Raw genomic sequence first — 16,864 nt, forward strand, 5'->3', positions numbered from 1 at the left:
CAGATGATTTTCCGAGGCAATAACAGTGCTGGTTTGAAATGCACAGAGCAGAGGTAGCCTCGTTCACACAATCTCTCTCTCTCTTTCCCTTGCCATCTCTCACTCGCTCGCCCTCTCTGTGTCTCTGTCGCTCTCGCGCTCTTTCTAATAACTTTATTAATAACAGAATTAGAATGTTATCAAGCCTCCATTGGCAGCTTTAACATGATGTTTTGGAACAAGCAAAAGAGCCGTTGGATGAGACACGGAAGAAGTAGTCCTACTCACAATAGCGATTTAAGTAGGGATGCACCGATAGGATTTTTTTGGGCCGATACCGATTCCGATTTAAATAGACAACTTCTGGCCGATACCCATGCCGATACCGATATTAAACACTTGTATACAATACTATACAGTTGGTCTATTAGCTAGTTTATTTCTGCATCAAATTATTTTTACTGAACATGGATTGGATCTAATTAACATTCAACTGACCAACATAATAAGAGAGGCACACAAAACAAATATAATAAGACAGCATGACAACCTTCAAAGGTGGTTTTTGCTATTCAGCATTTATTTTATTAACAACATTAACTCATTTTTTACATATAATGGATTTCTTTATGCAGTTAATTAATAAACAATCGGTATCGGCCTTTCTCGTGCTATTGCCGATATGCCGATGGTTTTAAATTCATCAAAAATCGGCCGATAAATATCGGTGGCCGATACATCGGTGCATCACTAGATTTAAGTGAAGAAAAAAAACCTGACAAATCCCTTTAAATATATCATGTGATCAATGGCTTGAGGTGTGTTAACGGTAGTATAAGTGGAATAATTGACCCCGGGCTGTTAAATTATTGAAAAATAATGCACACCTGAGGCACGACCACCTCGGGTGTGTTTTTTTTAATATATAATTCAACGGCCCGTTGTAAATTATTCTTTACTTATCTTTTTTCTTTTATGCCAGAAATTATTAGGATATTATGTAAAGTTTTAAGATATTTTGTAAATTTCCTACCGCTAAGGACTTTATTTGTCCCAGAGATGGGACCAAGTCACACATGTGCAAGTCTCAAGTCTGAACCTTCAAGTCTCAAGTAGGGATGCACCGAATCCAGGATTCGGTTTCGGATTCGGCCGAATACTGGGCTTTTTGGCGGGGTTCGGGTTCGGCCGAATCCTAGATTTTTTTTCCACCGAACCGAACCCTAGGCTTGCGCTACGCTGGTCGACGTCATGCAGCCGTTGATTACACACATCGGGTGCTGACGTGGAGATGACCTTTTTCTTTCGGTCAGCTGGACACACCAAAACTTTTAAACACCGCTGAAAACGCCTTCAGGACCCCAAATGCCAGCTGTTTTTCAGCCGAGCGCTTGGTAGCTGACTGTGATGCTTCAGCTGTGAGCCGGTTGGTTGCTGTGGTAATGTCCCGCCCCTCCTCCACTGTAATTGGACGGCCGTGTGAAGACTGACATTGACGAGCGGAGCTTCTCACTCAAAGTTAAATATAGTTTTCAGCGCGGAGCTGCTTGCTTATTGGAAAAACGAGCGTGTCGCAACGCATCGCTTTCATTATGCATAGGCTTATGGTAATTGTCAAAATAGTTTTTCCAACTTGTCATCCTGGCATAATGTACAGTTAAAATTAAATAAAATGAAAAATACACTGCTGTGGACGTTTTTACTTCATTAATGTGTTTTACTGTGTTGGAATAAGGATGCGAGTAGGATTCGGTATTCGGTTTCGGATTCGGCCGAATCTTAAACGGTGGATTCGGGATTCGGCCGAACCTAAAAAATCTGGATTCGGTGCATCCCTAGTCTCAAGTAAGTCCGAAGTATTTTTTTTCTTGGTCAAGTCAAGTCACAGGCTATGTCAAGTCAATTCCTGTAGTAGGTCAAGTCAAGTCACTTTATTATTGTAATTTTACCTGCAGAATCTGATCTTAATAAAGTAAAAAGACAAGATATACAGTAAGTAACTATCAGTAAATTACAATAATTTGGATTTGCAGTAAATACTCATGTTCAATAAAATACATCATGGAATCAAACAAAATTGTAACTTCATAAATTATTTATTTTTCACTTCTGCCAACCGTGTTTGAAATTTTCAACATTGACTCCATAAAACAAATAACAGCTTAACATCCAACAGACTCCTCTCTGAACACCTGCCTAGAAAAAGTAGCCAAGTCTCGTACCGCTCAGATCAAGGGAAGTATTTAAAAAAAATAAATCAAAATTATTTTGCCCACATTTGTCCCTAACACGGTATGATGAGGGTTGATGGCTACTTTAGCTATTATTACATTAACCAACTACCAACTTACCAGGTATTAACAAATTGACAAGCAATTACTGGGCAGAATGGCTCTTCAAATGACGGACGAAATTGGAGGTTGTCGTCTGGCTGGCTGTGATTTTAATGTTGCATGTCTTGCAACGCACTGTTCGTCTTTTGCCATCTTGGTGAAGCCGAAAGCGATGACCCTCAGTACCCCTCCGGCTGACATGTTGATATCTGATCTGTGCGTAAGGTATGAGAGGGCATGACTGATGATAGTGTTGTGATTCAGTCATGACAACGCCATTCTCAGCCTGTGCTCCAGCTGGGTCAACTTTATTTTTTTAAAGTAATTTATATATTTTATATTCAAACTGAAAACATTATGTGATTAACACTCAAGTCATTCAAGTCATCGTGTCTCAAGTCAAGTCCCGAGTCTTTAACTTCCAAGTCTGAGTCAAGTCTCAAATATTTTATTTTTTGTCAAGTCACAAAAATAGCGACTCAAGTCGCCTCGAGTCCAAGTCACAAGTCCCCATGTCTGATTTGTCCACTTTCAACCACATTTACAGGTAGTTGAAAACGCATTCGACCAGATTGCTTTAGTAGATGTTGTGGTCAAATGTGTTAGAACAGCCACAAAAGACTGTAAATGTACTGAACACAATGTATTTCAATTGGACAGGACTTTTAGCGCAAACCCACGGTATTCAGCGCAATCTATAGGCTTTCATTGATAAAACTGAAGTGGCTGCTTTCCGCATCTTTCGTTTGTATCATTTTGGGAGAGAGTGAAAGTTGCGCAAGCTTATTTTATTATTTACTCTGAAATATCAGAGAAAGCTCTTACATATACATGTGCAAAACTCTGTGCAGCATGTTTACTACAAGCAGTAGTACATTTTCAAACATGTCATTTCTCCCGCTCGTGTTTAAATGATGTCTGTGGGCGAGTTCCTCTGTTCATTCTCAGATAAACGACACAAAAGTAGGCGAAAGTTGACAAAAGAGATGGATTAAAAGACCTGGTGTAAACGTGAATGTGTCTCTCTTGTCCACTTGTGATCCGATCGACGAAAACGCATCTTAATACCAGGTATAAACAGCTCTCAGATTCCAGATTTTCAAATAGTTGTACCTCAGCCAAATAATGTCCTATCCTAACAAACCATACATCAATGGAAAGCTTATTAAATCTCATGACTCTTACAACTGGTTTTGTGGTTGGGGTCATATATGAAATTTTCTAATACTGTACTCACCCAGATGTATGTCATCCCAGATGTATGTCTGAACACAAACAAATTATTTTATATTAAAATCCTGTCATGTTATTATCTCATATGGGGTTCAACATGGCAAAGATCCAAACAGATTTCACACACAGATTAATATGGTATGGCAAGTTTAAATATGGCAGTGCTCCTAACAGGCATTCACATCTGGGATGATGTGAGAGTGAATAAATTATGAGAGGATTTTCATTCTTGGGTGAATTATTCCTTTAAGGTTAATTAAGTCGTTAAAAAATCTAAAAATCCTACTTTTGTTGATACAACTTCTGGCAGGAGTTGCAATTTTAATGGATTTATTAAAAATTAATAATCATTTCAACATGCGAATTGAACCTGGGTCAATCTGCATAAAAAGTAGGGATGCACCGAAATGAAAATTCTTGTCCGAAACCGAAAAAAGGAAACCAAGGCCGAAAAACCGAAACAGCGAAAGAAATTTTTATGCCAATTATTAGTACAATTGCATTTATTGATATCACTGTGTACTAACTTTACTAGGGGTGTGTGACAGATAAAAAAACTCACCGTTCGGATCACATTAGAGTTTTTGAGGCACAGATCAGATTATTTTTCGGATCAGCAAAAAGCAGGTGGGAAAAATCGAATAAACAATAAAGAAATTGCAAACATTTACAAAAAAGAACAAAGTTGTACATTAATAAGGTCTGAAATTAGCATTGGGTACAGAAATCAAATTAAATGAATCATAACACAATAAATTAAATATATTATTATTTTTTATAGATAGACTGTAATCTATACATACACTTAAGACATAAACAAATGTTTTTATTAGAAAAAGAATACTGTGGAGATAATTTTGTTTATATGTGCCCTATCAATAACAGAGAGATTTTATGTTTGCTTGTTTTTTTTAAACGCGTTTCTCTCGTATGTGCACTATTGAGGGCACTTAAACGCGCGCACACACAGAGACCGAGAGTGAATCCCAAACAGCGCAACAGTCGCTCCCCATAAAAACGTTATGGTGTGTTTCGTTGCTTTATTAGCCAAATGTATGTTAATGGATTACAGTATGAGACACATTAGCGCGACTCTCTCTAAAGTTTACACATCAAGACATGCTTAATCTTTGCAGACGCGTCCAAACAGCTCGACCGCGAGTGAAACCTGCTTGAGCACGAAGGGGAGGGAGACGAGTGATCACCGTGAGTGAAACCCAAGCGCTAGCGCACATATGGGAGGGGCGCGGTTGACATTCATTTTCGGTTGACATTTTCGGCTGGATTTTTTTATTTCGGCCCGAAACCGATAATGCCATTTTCGGCCAAAATTTTCGGCGACCGAAATTTCGGTGCACCCCTAATAAAAAATACTTAACCTACAACCGGCCCAACTAAACACAGCATATTTCTGAGTCGTAAGAATTTGCCAACAATTTAATGGCAAACCTTAATTATTTAATGATTTCTTATTTATTTGAATCAGTAGATCTGTGTGAACTTCATAATTTATATTTGACATATACACCACATATAATCTTTTTGTATGCATGCATTTTTTACACACTGCCCCGGTTAACATCCTAAACAAACAGGGGGTGTAGAGAGGCTCGGTGGACTACCCAAAAGCTTTGAACTTTTTCTAGGTGCCATATAAGATCATTTGCACAGGACGAGTTCAGCAAAAACAGCTATTTAACTAAGACATCTAATCCTTAATTTAACCTGGAATTAGAGATTGCATTAAAAGCTTACAAGTGTTTAACATTCACTGCTCATTCAGTTTGAGTTTGCATCTGTCATCTTTTTATCACCACGTTTACCCCCAGGGCATGTACCTCCATCAGATCTGAGTTTTTTTATGAATTTAAGACTTCATTACCCCCCTCCAAACCCCTCCAACTTATTTATCCTGAGAAACTTTGCAGCAGTCTTTTGACAAGGCTTTACCAAAAGTGCTGCATTGACTGAATGAGATATGAGCTTGCCTCAGGGCTTTACCTGTTCAGAGCTGTTTTACTGTGGTCCTGGCTTTACTATTGATTTTTGTGCCTGGAAAGAGGAGCCTTGGGGGGAGCCCTGCGGACTGTCAGCTGTGATAGATTGATGTGGTCAACAACAAGGGATGCGGGAGTTCGTTTGATCTCCTTTTGACATCATCCCAAGTGCCTGTTTAGTTCATTTCCATCGTGAAATGAACCTAATGTAGTTCTCGCAAACGGGACAGAGAAATACAGATTGAAACCAGATTATGCCTGGTCCTTATAGATTTGTTGTATTACAAGTGTGATGAATGAGGCTATGCTTTGTGTATGACAGAATCCATCGCAGTGGGAGGAGAGACGGGCTGTACAAAGACAATCTGCTACTCCGGGGCTGCACCATCCGCAACACGGAGGAGGCTGTGGGAATTATCATCTATGCAGGTATACTGCTCTCTTTCCAAACCAGGACTTTTTCCAATGTGAATCCTTAATCGGTCCAAAATACTGGCATACCCAGTAAATATCAAAACAACATTTAGTTTGATTTTGTCTTCATTCTTATATTTTTGATGCTGAAATACCATATTAATAACATGAACTCTGATACAACCAGGGGTGTAACCCCTATTAATCCAACTTTAAATTACAACCCCAATATTTAACCCCAATATTCAAACTAAATCATAAAACACCACTATTAGTGATATAGCTGTTTGAGCATCCGAAATCGTTAATGGCCAACCAATGGAGTAGGTTTGGGGCAGTACTCCAGACGGGGGAATATTTTGGAAACCTGTTCTTTTGCAAAAAAGATGCACAGTTATTTATCTTGAACTGTCAAGGTCATGATCCTGAATCCCAGGGAATGCAAATACTCATAAAATGTGAAGCCTGAGGTCGCTTTGAACAAAAGCATCTGACAAATGCATACATGTAAATTTACAAAATTCCTATCCTTCTTCTGTGGTTACCTTAACCATCACTAATTAGTCCCTTTTACACATACAGTCTTTACAGTTAACAGGTCATGTGTGAACAGGACCTTTCTGGTAACTCAGTGCTGCCAATTTACCAGTAAGCGCTTTTTAACTGTGATACTTGAGCTGTGAGCCGGTTGGTTGTTGTGATACTTGTCCCACCCCTACTCCACTGTGATTGGACGGCCGTGTGAGAACTGATATTGATGAGCGGAGGTTTTTACCCAAAGTTGAATCTCTTTTGACGCTCGGCGCCAAGTGTGGAAAAACCGCAGAGCGCCGGCTTATTTGAAAAACGCGGAGTCTTCATTGGAATCAATTGCGCCGGCCGCGGGTGTAAAAGCTTTGGTGTGCACGCCCCCTAAAAGAGGTTTTATGATTACCAGTAATTTACCGGTAAGTGATATGTGTGAACAAAAATATAGATTACTAAAATTTAGAACGAACGACGTCAGACTGCGCTGGCAGCTTCGGGCCAATCATGTTTTGATACAGATGACGTGTTTATCCCGGCGCTGTTTACGGACAGGTTTTAGTTAACGTTGCCTAATGCAATGTTATTTGGTCATGAGCAACTTCGCGACTGTCCACTTTTGCCACAGATGTGAAAACAACAAAATGTTTAAAAATACAACACTGAGCTCGCCACGTGGCACTTTAGAGGTAACTTCTGCTTTCTCACCAAATTTACCGTTATGTTGGTAGTTGGTACTGATGTGTGAATGATGTCTTGCTGGGAAAAGGAAAGAGCGGCACTGCATGTGTGAACAGCACATTTTTGTATTTACTGGTAAATTCATTCTGGGTAATTCATGTTAATTTACCAAAATTACTGTGTGAAAGAGGCTATTTTTGCAAAGTTTTTACAAAAAGTTAGTTCTGGACTGTACTGATTTTTAGGTCATGAGACAAAAGCCATGCTGAACAACAATGGTCCTCGATATAAACGCAGCAAACTGGAGCGCCAGATGAACATAGACGTGTTCTGGTGTGTCATCATACTGCTGGTCATGTGCCTCTTTTCAGCTATTGGTACGTAATATGTTGCACTTTTAAACTATTAGAAATTGTTTTCAAATGTTTCTAAAAAGAGTCCAAATGACAACTAGGGATGCTATTATAGATCTCCATATGTTTATCATTATAGTTATGTGTTTGTTTTGTGAACAGGCCTTAACACTATAATGTAGATAAGTGCCCTGAAGATGTGAAGGCCATTTGTATTGAAAGTTATTAAATATGTCCTTTTCTGCGTGGGTTTTATGTATCTTCTGTTGAGTTTATCTCCTGTGTCTTTCTGTGACCTTAATTCTATTAAAACATGGTTTATACAGTAAAGTACCCGTCTCTGTAACCTCTCCAGGTCATGGCCTGTGGATGTTTCAGTATGGAGATAAGAGGCCTGTCTTTGACGTTCTTAGCCCGGAAGGAACAAACTTATCTCCAGTGGTCTCTGCCATTTATCTCTTCCTGACCATGATTATAGTTTTTCAGGTGAAGCAAGTGTAAACTCAGTGTTACAATGTGTTTCTGCCTTTATATTAACATACAGCGGCGAAAATAAGTATTTGACACATCAGCATTTTTATCAGTAAGGGGATTTCTAAGTGGGCAATTGACACAAAATTTTCACCAGATGTAGCCATCAATCCAAATATTGAATTCTTACAAAGAAATCAGAACATTTAAGTATACAAGTTGAGTCACAATAAATAAAGTAAAATGACACACTTTATCTAATATTGAACACACTTTATTTAATACTTTGTAGAATTGCTCGGGAGTAATTCTGGCCCATTATTCCACACAAATGGTATTTTAAATCTTGAAGGTTCCTTGGGCCTCTTTTATGAACATAGATCTTCAGTTCTCTCCATAGATTTTCTATGGAATTTAGGTCAGGTGATTGACTGGGCCATTCAAGCAACTTGATTTTCTTTCTTTGAAACCACTTCATTGTTTCCGTGGTGAACGTGCATGGATGCCATGGCGGTTCAGTGCATTGCTTATAGTTTTCTTTGAAACAACAGTACCTGCTGATGCAAGGTCTTCCTGAAGTTCTGCCTGAGTGGTTCTTGGTTCTTGGAGAACTCTCCTGATTATTCTTTGGACTCCTCAGACAGAGATCTTACGTGGAGCACCTGATTGTGGCCGGTTTATGGTGAAGTCAATTTCTGGATAATGGCCCTCACAGTGCTCACAGGAACATTTAGCATTCTGGAAATGCACCTATAACCATTCCCATCAAAATGCTTTTCAATGATAAGATTGCGAAGATCTTGAGGGAGTTCTTTGCTTTTACCCATCATGAAGTCTTTCCTGTGTTCCTCCTGGGTAATGAGAAGCCTTTATAGCTCATCAATTAGGACTAAAGCAGCTGATATCAATTAGTACTGATTGGGGGCAGGGTTCCTCTCTCAATACTGACAGATTTCAGGGGATTTCCTGGCTCTCTATGCCATTTTGCAAATTGTTCTCTGCATGTGTTTAATATTTATTCCGTGTCATTTCACTTTACTTATTATAACTCAACTTGTATACTTAAATGTTCTGATTTCTTTGTATGAATTCAATATTTGGCTTGATGGCTACATCTGGTAGAAATTTTGTGTCAATAGCCCACTTAGAAATCCACTTACTGATAAAAATGCTGATGTGTCAAATACTTATTTTCCCCGCTGTATATGTCAATGTACAGCTCTAATTCACATTTGTACCTAATCAATCTAAAACAAAGCTCTCTCACTTTTTCTCCCATTCTTTCTCTACAGATTCTGATCCCAATCTCGCTCTTCGTTTCTATTGAAATAGTGAAGATATGCCAGGTATACTTTATCCACCAGGATGCTGAGCTATACGATGAGGAGACAGACTCTCACCTCCAATGCAGGGCTCTGAACATCACAGAAGACCTGGGCCAGATGCAATACATCTTCTCTGATAAGACCGGCACACTCACAGAAAACAAGATGGTGTTTCGGCGCTGTACTGTGGCAGGAGTGGAATACTCGCATGATGCTAATGGTTAGTATTCCAAGTAAAGCATTCATTAATTCGCTGTAAATAAAAAGCTGGATGTTGTCTGAATAATATGTAATTTCTGTATGCATGATAAAAGTATTCAAACATTGGGTTTTTCAAGTGTAGACAATAATGTTAAACAGTCTGAGGGTCTCTCCCACAGCGAGGAGGCTTGCTATGTACCAGGAGGTGGATTCAGAGGAGGAGGAATGCACATCTCACGGTGGGACTCTACCGCGGAGAGACAGCGTCACCAGTCACCAAAGCGGGAAAGTGGTGTTGCGATCACAGAGCACCAAATCTCACCGCCGCACAGGGAGCCGTGCCGAAGCCAAACGGGCCAGCATTTTGTCCAAACACACAGCCTTCAGCAGTCCGATGGTTAGTGGGAGCTTGTATGACTATGCACTATGCTTCAGTGACTCTTTGGGTCATGTATTTTATTAAGAGATATAGAGTATTTTAGGTCATTATTTAGTTACAAACCAATATTCTGTGATGCACAAAAAGAGATAATCTCATCCTCACAAAATGCACAGTAATCACCCATGTCTGTCCAGCACCAAAACATCTTCTAAAGCCATCTAAAAGCTTAGAAGAAAACAAGCCCCCCCAAAAAACTAGACGATGCTCCTAGTCCTTTTTAAAGGGACATTCCACTTTTTTTGAGTATGCTTATTTTCCAGCTCCCGTAGAGTTAAACATTTGATTCTTACCGTTTTGAAATCCATTCAGCTGATCTCCGGGTCTGGCGCTAGCCCTTTTAGCATAGCTTAGCACAATCCATTATATCTGATTAGACCATTAGCATCGCCTTAAAAATAACAATAGAGTTTTGATGTTTTTCCTATTTAAAACTTGACTCTTTTGTAGTTACATCGTGTACTAAGACAGACGGAAAATTAAAAGTTGCGATTTTCTAGGCAGATATGTCTAGGAACTATACTCTCAAACTGGTGTAATAATCAAGGACTTTGCTGATATAACATGGCGGCAGCAGGCGTAGTGATATTACGCACTGCCCGAAAATAGCGCAATGGTAATGGTCTAATCCAATTCAATAAATTGTGCCAAGCTATGCTAAAAGTGTCAGTGCCAGACCCGGAGATCAGTTGAATGGATTCCAAATGGTAAAAATCAAATGTTTATCTCTAGGGGAGCTGGAAAATGAGCAAAATTTTCAAAAAAAAGTGGAATGTCCCTTTAAGGATTGGCAGACATGGACACTATGAACTTTCATTTTTAGATTCTCCAAAAGTCTTTATTGTATTTGCATATAATTGAGGCAGCAAAAATAAAGAGTTTTAAGTGATGATAGTGATATTGGTTATGTTAAACATATGTCATTGGTCTAACAGGAGAAAGACATTACTCCGGATCCTCAGCTTATGGACAAGGTCAATGAGTGCAGCAGTCAGATGGACTTTATGCGTTTTCACAGTCAGTCCATGAATCAGATTCCTCCTGACCTGTGTGACGTCTTTGACTTCTTCATCGCTCTCACCATCTGCAACACTGTGGTTGTGTCTTCTCCCAATCAGCCCAGGCAGAAGGTAAGCAGCTTGAGGAAAATTGAGGTATACTCAATGGCAGCAATAGTATGGTTCGGTTTTAACAATGTCAAGGGATGCTCCAGTCAAATATCAAAATGACCCCATGGTTTACTCGCCCTCAAGCAATCCGAGATACACAAGTCCATCATCTTTCAGACGAGCACATTTGGCATTATTCTAGTAAATGTCCTTGTTCTTCCAAACTTTTTAATGGTAGAAAACAGGGATCGTTGAACACTTAAAACTAGGGCTGTCAATAGATTAAAAAAATTAATCTAGATTAATCGCATGATTTCATGAGTTAACTGCGATTAATCGCAAATTAATCGCACATTTTTATCCATTGTAAATTTACCCTAATTTAACACTTTTCAGGTTTTTTAATATTCTAATCATATATACATATATAGATGCTTTATACAAATGTATGTTAACAACAGCCTGTTTACATTTTAACAGAATCACCAGCCATTGTTTTGTATATGAATTTTCCTTTCAGAAGATTTTTCTTTCTCCATTTTTGTTTGCTGCTGCATCATTTGTGACCTGTGCTGGCAAGTTGAGTCGGAATTAGCAAATTTTTAAAAAATAGTTGTTCATATTTTGACATTCTCTATTAAAACATAGAACAATGCATGATTTGTTGAAATATAACAAAATATGACAGAACTACACGTGTTTAAAGTTGAAAGAGTCAAATTACTACAAAAATTTTCACATCCATACATTATATTACCACATCAATACCTTAAAATCACTGGTAAAACTAATAGATTTAGCACACACAAAGCAAAAACATCATCAATGTATGTTCAACTTTTTTTCCTTTTGTTTGATTGACATTGAGACAGACTGCTTAAAATCTAAGTGATCTAATATAATGTTACACATCAGATATTTTTACCCAACAGTTAACCAAACATTTACTTAAAACATAACAGATTATAGAGCCTACCTGCGTGAATTCTTATCAAAACAGATATTTGTAAAACTGTAATTTTGTGTAGATGTCTATATATCCGGGTCGCGCACTCGCGCGTCTGTGTGCACGCGCTTCAGATATCTGTCAGTCAGCGTGAGGGGATCGCTTTTGAGTCTTGTCTCTCTTAATAACTCTTTAACATTAATCAGGTACCGAACTTTATCTCTCTTAATGACTATTTTAACATCAAGCAAGTCCTGCAGTCTAATTTCTAAGTCATGCATAAAAGCGAAACCAAAATGAATTGAGACGCATTTTGTATTAGATTAAGCATTAGGAGGACGGTAACGTTACACCTCTCAGACGTATAAATAACGATCATATCAGATGTCCAACGAGCATTTAGAGCATTGGATTTGGTAGACGATTTGCTTAATGTTCTTATTTCTATGAAAACCTTTTACTCATTTAGAGAGAGTCACATTTGTCTGCGTCTCTGTTCATTCAACTATGGGCTGGACCAAGGGTCAAACAGAAATTGCGCGTTGCGTTAATCTCCGTTAATAAAATTAGTGGCGTTAAAATGAATTTGCGTTAACGCGTTATTAACGCGGTAATTTTGACAGCCCTATTTAAAACCCTAACAAAGTGCATTCGTTGTTCACAGAGGTAATCCACATGGCTTCAAGGGGTTAATAAAGGTCTTCTGCCGGTAATTGATGCAATTTAAAAAAAAATTAAAACTATAATAATTAGCTTTTGGTAATGATGCCATCTTGGACTCGTCCGATGCACAAGAGAGCTTTAGCGTTGTGAGCGTTGGTTGCCATAGGTACGTTGCGCAGTGACTCTTGCGAATCACGTGAGTCTGAGATAGCGCCGTTACTGGAAGCTAGTTATTATAGTTTATAAAGTTTAAAATATGGATATTTCTGTTACAAAATCGCATCAATTACCCACAAAAGACATTTATTAACCTATTGGATTTGTGTTGATTGCTTCTGTAAAGGATGGATGAAATTTTTTGGGCTTCAAAGTCAGAAGTTGTTACTGTTTTGGAATCCGTTCAGCTGATCTCCAGGTCCGGCGCCAGCACGTTTAGCATAGCTTAGCACAATCCACTGAATCCGACTAGACCATTAGCATCGTGCGAAAAAATAACAAGACAATTTTTCCCATTTAAAACTTGACTCTTCTGTAGTGTACTAAGACCGACGGAAAATTAAAAGTTGCGATTTTCTAGGCAGATATGGCTAGGAACTATACTCTCATTCTGGTGTAATAATCAAGGATTTTACTGATGTAACATGGCTGCAGCAGGCGTAGTGATATTACTCACTGCCCGAAAATAGTCCCCTGCCATTGAAAGAAACCGAGGGGACTATTTTCAAGCAGTGGGTAATATCACTACGGCTGCTATTTGTCCAGTTAAAAGTTGTTCGATCACTGAAATAATTTAAGAGACATTATTTAAAGGTAAAAATACTACATAGTGTTGCTTTAAGTGCAAGGAATTTTTACAGTGTAGTGTAGTACACGATTTAAATTCAGTTCTTGCTAATGTACAATGTGCATGATTCATATCAAAGACAGATGTTCTAAGGAAACCATCTGTCACATGTTTTCTAAACTTCTACTAAAGTGGAAACTTATCATCAGATGTTTGTAGAATAACCAATGTTTTATTTCTCCAGAATTCCATGTGTCTTGTTCTTGGCAAAAAGCCACCAAATTGAAATATGAGAAACAAAATCACAGTCTTTTTGTGGCACCTACGTTGTTTGCAACAAATTTTGACTAAGTGTGACTTTTTAAACTGTTTGGGTGGTATGAAACATTTGCCTTTTTATTATAGGGGAAAATATGAAAACAACCTTCCAATTTGGCCCCGGTATCAAAACAACCTATGACTTATCTGTGGAATTAATGTGGAAATATTTCTGAGGATTTATGCGTTCGCAATTTTCCCTTGATCTCTTTAAGGTGCGTCGCTACGAGCTGAAGTCTCCAGTGAAGACCATAGAGGACTTCATCAAACGCTTCACCCCAAGCCGCCTGACCTCTGGCTCCAACAGCAGCAGTTCCTCCAGCTTGGCCACCAACCGCTCCTCATCCCACAGGGTGGGCTCCAGCATGCTGTCCTCCCCCTCGGCTGAGAGCACGCTGACAAAGCTGAACGAGGAAAAAGCTCGAGATCGTGACCTTCAGCATGCCTTCAGCCCCGTCCCACCCAACTACGATAAATCAAAGGCTTTGGCGCAAGATGAGTGCGAGCTCAGATACGAGGCCGAGTCACCGGATGAGGCAGCTCTTGTTTATGCGGCCCGGGCATACAAGTGTGCCCTTGTGGGTCGTTTGCCTGATCAGGTGACCGTGGAGCTACCACACTTGGGCAGGCTGAGCTTTGAGCTGCTGCACACGTTGGGGTTCGACTCCACAAGAAAGAGAATGTCAGTGGTCGTCAGGCACCCGCTGACCGAACAGATCACGGTGTACACTAAGGGTGCCGATTCAGTCATCATGGATTTGATCAGACCAGTTTCAGGTATGAATGCAGTAATAATTACCCTAATCCATGTTTTGCTGGGGATCTAAATGCACAGCTTTGCGTACAAAGTTAAAAGATTAGTCAATTTAAAAAAAAAAAATCCAGATAATTTACTCACCACCATGTCATCCAAACTGTTGATGTCTTTCTTTGTTCAGTCGAGAAGAAATTATGTTTTTTGAGGAAAACATTCCAGGATTTTTCTCATTTTAATGGACCCAAAAAACTTAACAGTTTTAATGCAGTTAAAAATTGCAGTTTCAAAGAACTCTAAACTATTTCAAACGAGGCATAAGGGTCTTATCTAGCGAAACGATTGTCATTTTTGGCAAGAAAAATAAAAAATACGCACTTTTAAACCACAATTTTTCGTCTTCCTCCGGCTGTATGACGAGCCAGCGCGATCTCACGTAATTGCCTAATGACGTCGAAAGGTCACGTGTTAAATATATGAAACTCACATTTGCGGACCATTTTAAACAATAAACTGACACAAAGACATTAATTAGTATCATGCCACATACAACAACGTCTTTCTCCACCCTTGTAAACACTGGGGCATTGTTTCGCATACGTCATCCGTGACCTCTTGACGTGATAACGTATTACGTGAGGTCGCGCTGGCTCATCATACAGCCAGAGGAAGACGAGGAGGCTGTTTACACTTGGCATTAACATGTGTTTTTGTCGATCGGATCACAAGTGGATGAAGTTAATGCCAGGTGTAAACGGTGTTCAAAACGTTTTGAGCTCGTCCACTTTCGACCACTTTCAACCACATCCAGAGGTGGTCGAAACCACTTTCGATCGGATTGCTTTGGAGTTGCGGAACGCACATGTGGTTGAATGCGTTCGAACAGCCACACGCAACCGCCTTCTCTCCGCCCATTTATCTAATCTGAGGTATTAAACACAAGTTTTACGTCTTTTTTGACTTCTGGCGTGAACATTCGGTGAACAGCGCTATTTTTAGCCTTTCATTGATAAAACTAAGCAGCTGATCTCCGTAGTTTCGTTTTGAAAGCGTGTGAAAGTGCGCGATTCTATTTCATCAATTGCGCTGAAAATTCAAAGAAAGCTCTTACATACTCATGTACAAAACACTGTGCAGCATGTTTATTTGCTAAACAAGCAGTGCACTCCGACATAATATTAGTTTGCGTCCATATAAACTCATAATTACTCCCGCTCGGGTTTGAATGACAGCTGAGAGACTCGCCCACCGTCTCACAGACCACCCCCTCATAGTATTCAGCACAGAAGCGGTCGAAAGTGGACAAAAGAGCCGGATTTAAATACCAGGTGTAAACGTAATGTGTCTCTCTCGTCCACTTGTGATCCGATCGATGAAAACACATCTTAATATCAAGTGTAAACAGCCCCGAGAAGTTGTGGTTTAAAAGTGCATATTTTGTATTTTTTTTGCCAAACATGACAATCGTTTCGCTAGATAAGACCCTTATGCTTCGTTCGAAATCATTTGAAACTGCAATTTTAAACTGCATTAAAACTGTTACGTTTTTGGGTTCATTAAAGTCCATTAAAATGAGAAAAATCCTGGAATGTTTTCCTCAAAAAAACACAATTTCTTCTCAACTGAACAAAGAAAGACATCAACATTTTGGATGACATGGTAGTGATTAAATTATCTGGATTTTTTTTTAAGAAAATGGACTAATCCTTTTAAGGCCCAGGTTCGGAGCCATGGCAGCTTGTTTGGATCTGGCCTGCATCATGTCCCAACGCTTATCACTGTTTTGCTTCACTCTTTGTTTACTCTTAACTTTTTCCTGTTTATTAAATTATGAAAAATAAAGTGTATAGCCTACTCGTAATTACAAAATAATAAACTAAAGGCAGATTTTAACCTGGATTTTGTACTCAAATGTGTAACTTTTTAAAGGGATGGTTAACTCAAATGAAATGAAAATTCTGTCATCATTTACTCACTCTCATGTTGTTACAAACCCGTTCATGGTCCATGAATGGTTTGGTTACAAACATTTCTCAAAATAGCTTCCTTTGTGTTCATCAGAACAAAGAAATAAAAAGATAATAGGTGATTATGGGTAATAGGTGCTTTTTAATTATTAAGAAGATTAATGAATTATTTACTGATTATTAGTTAAATAATATTAGTATATTTAATATAAATTGTATTTTTAACAGTCCTCTGTATTTGGAGTCCTTTATATTAGTTAAATTAACATATGCCTGGAATGCTATCAAACCTTATAAGAAATAAATCAAACATTTATGAGCTTGTTAACGTTCAGTGTTGATTATGCTTTAAAACACTTGTTGATCATACTA

The 16,864-nt window shown here is 38.8% G+C and overlaps 1 protein-coding gene across 1 annotated transcript in view; it reads left to right on the forward strand.

The window, feature by feature from the left end:
• atp10a (ATPase phospholipid transporting 10A) overlaps positions 1 to 16,864 on the forward strand; it is a 69,698-nt gene that overhangs the window by 21,104 nt on the left and 31,730 nt on the right. Inside the window, exons 4-10 of the mRNA XM_055213424.2 lie at positions 5,865 to 5,971; positions 7,408 to 7,539; positions 7,871 to 8,001; positions 9,279 to 9,531; positions 9,692 to 9,909; positions 10,887 to 11,081; positions 13,987 to 14,548. Of these exons, the coding sequence (XP_055069399.2) occupies positions 5,865 to 5,971; positions 7,408 to 7,539; positions 7,871 to 8,001; positions 9,279 to 9,531; positions 9,692 to 9,909; positions 10,887 to 11,081; positions 13,987 to 14,548 (1,598 nt within the window). The remainder of the gene's footprint in view (positions 1 to 5,864; positions 5,972 to 7,407; positions 7,540 to 7,870; positions 8,002 to 9,278; positions 9,532 to 9,691; positions 9,910 to 10,886; positions 11,082 to 13,986; positions 14,549 to 16,864) is intronic.

Source organism: Misgurnus anguillicaudatus, chromosome 8, assembly GCF_027580225.2.
Source record: "Misgurnus anguillicaudatus chromosome 8, ASM2758022v2, whole genome shotgun sequence".
NCBI classification, from domain to species: domain Eukaryota; kingdom Metazoa; phylum Chordata; class Actinopteri; order Cypriniformes; family Cobitidae; genus Misgurnus; species Misgurnus anguillicaudatus.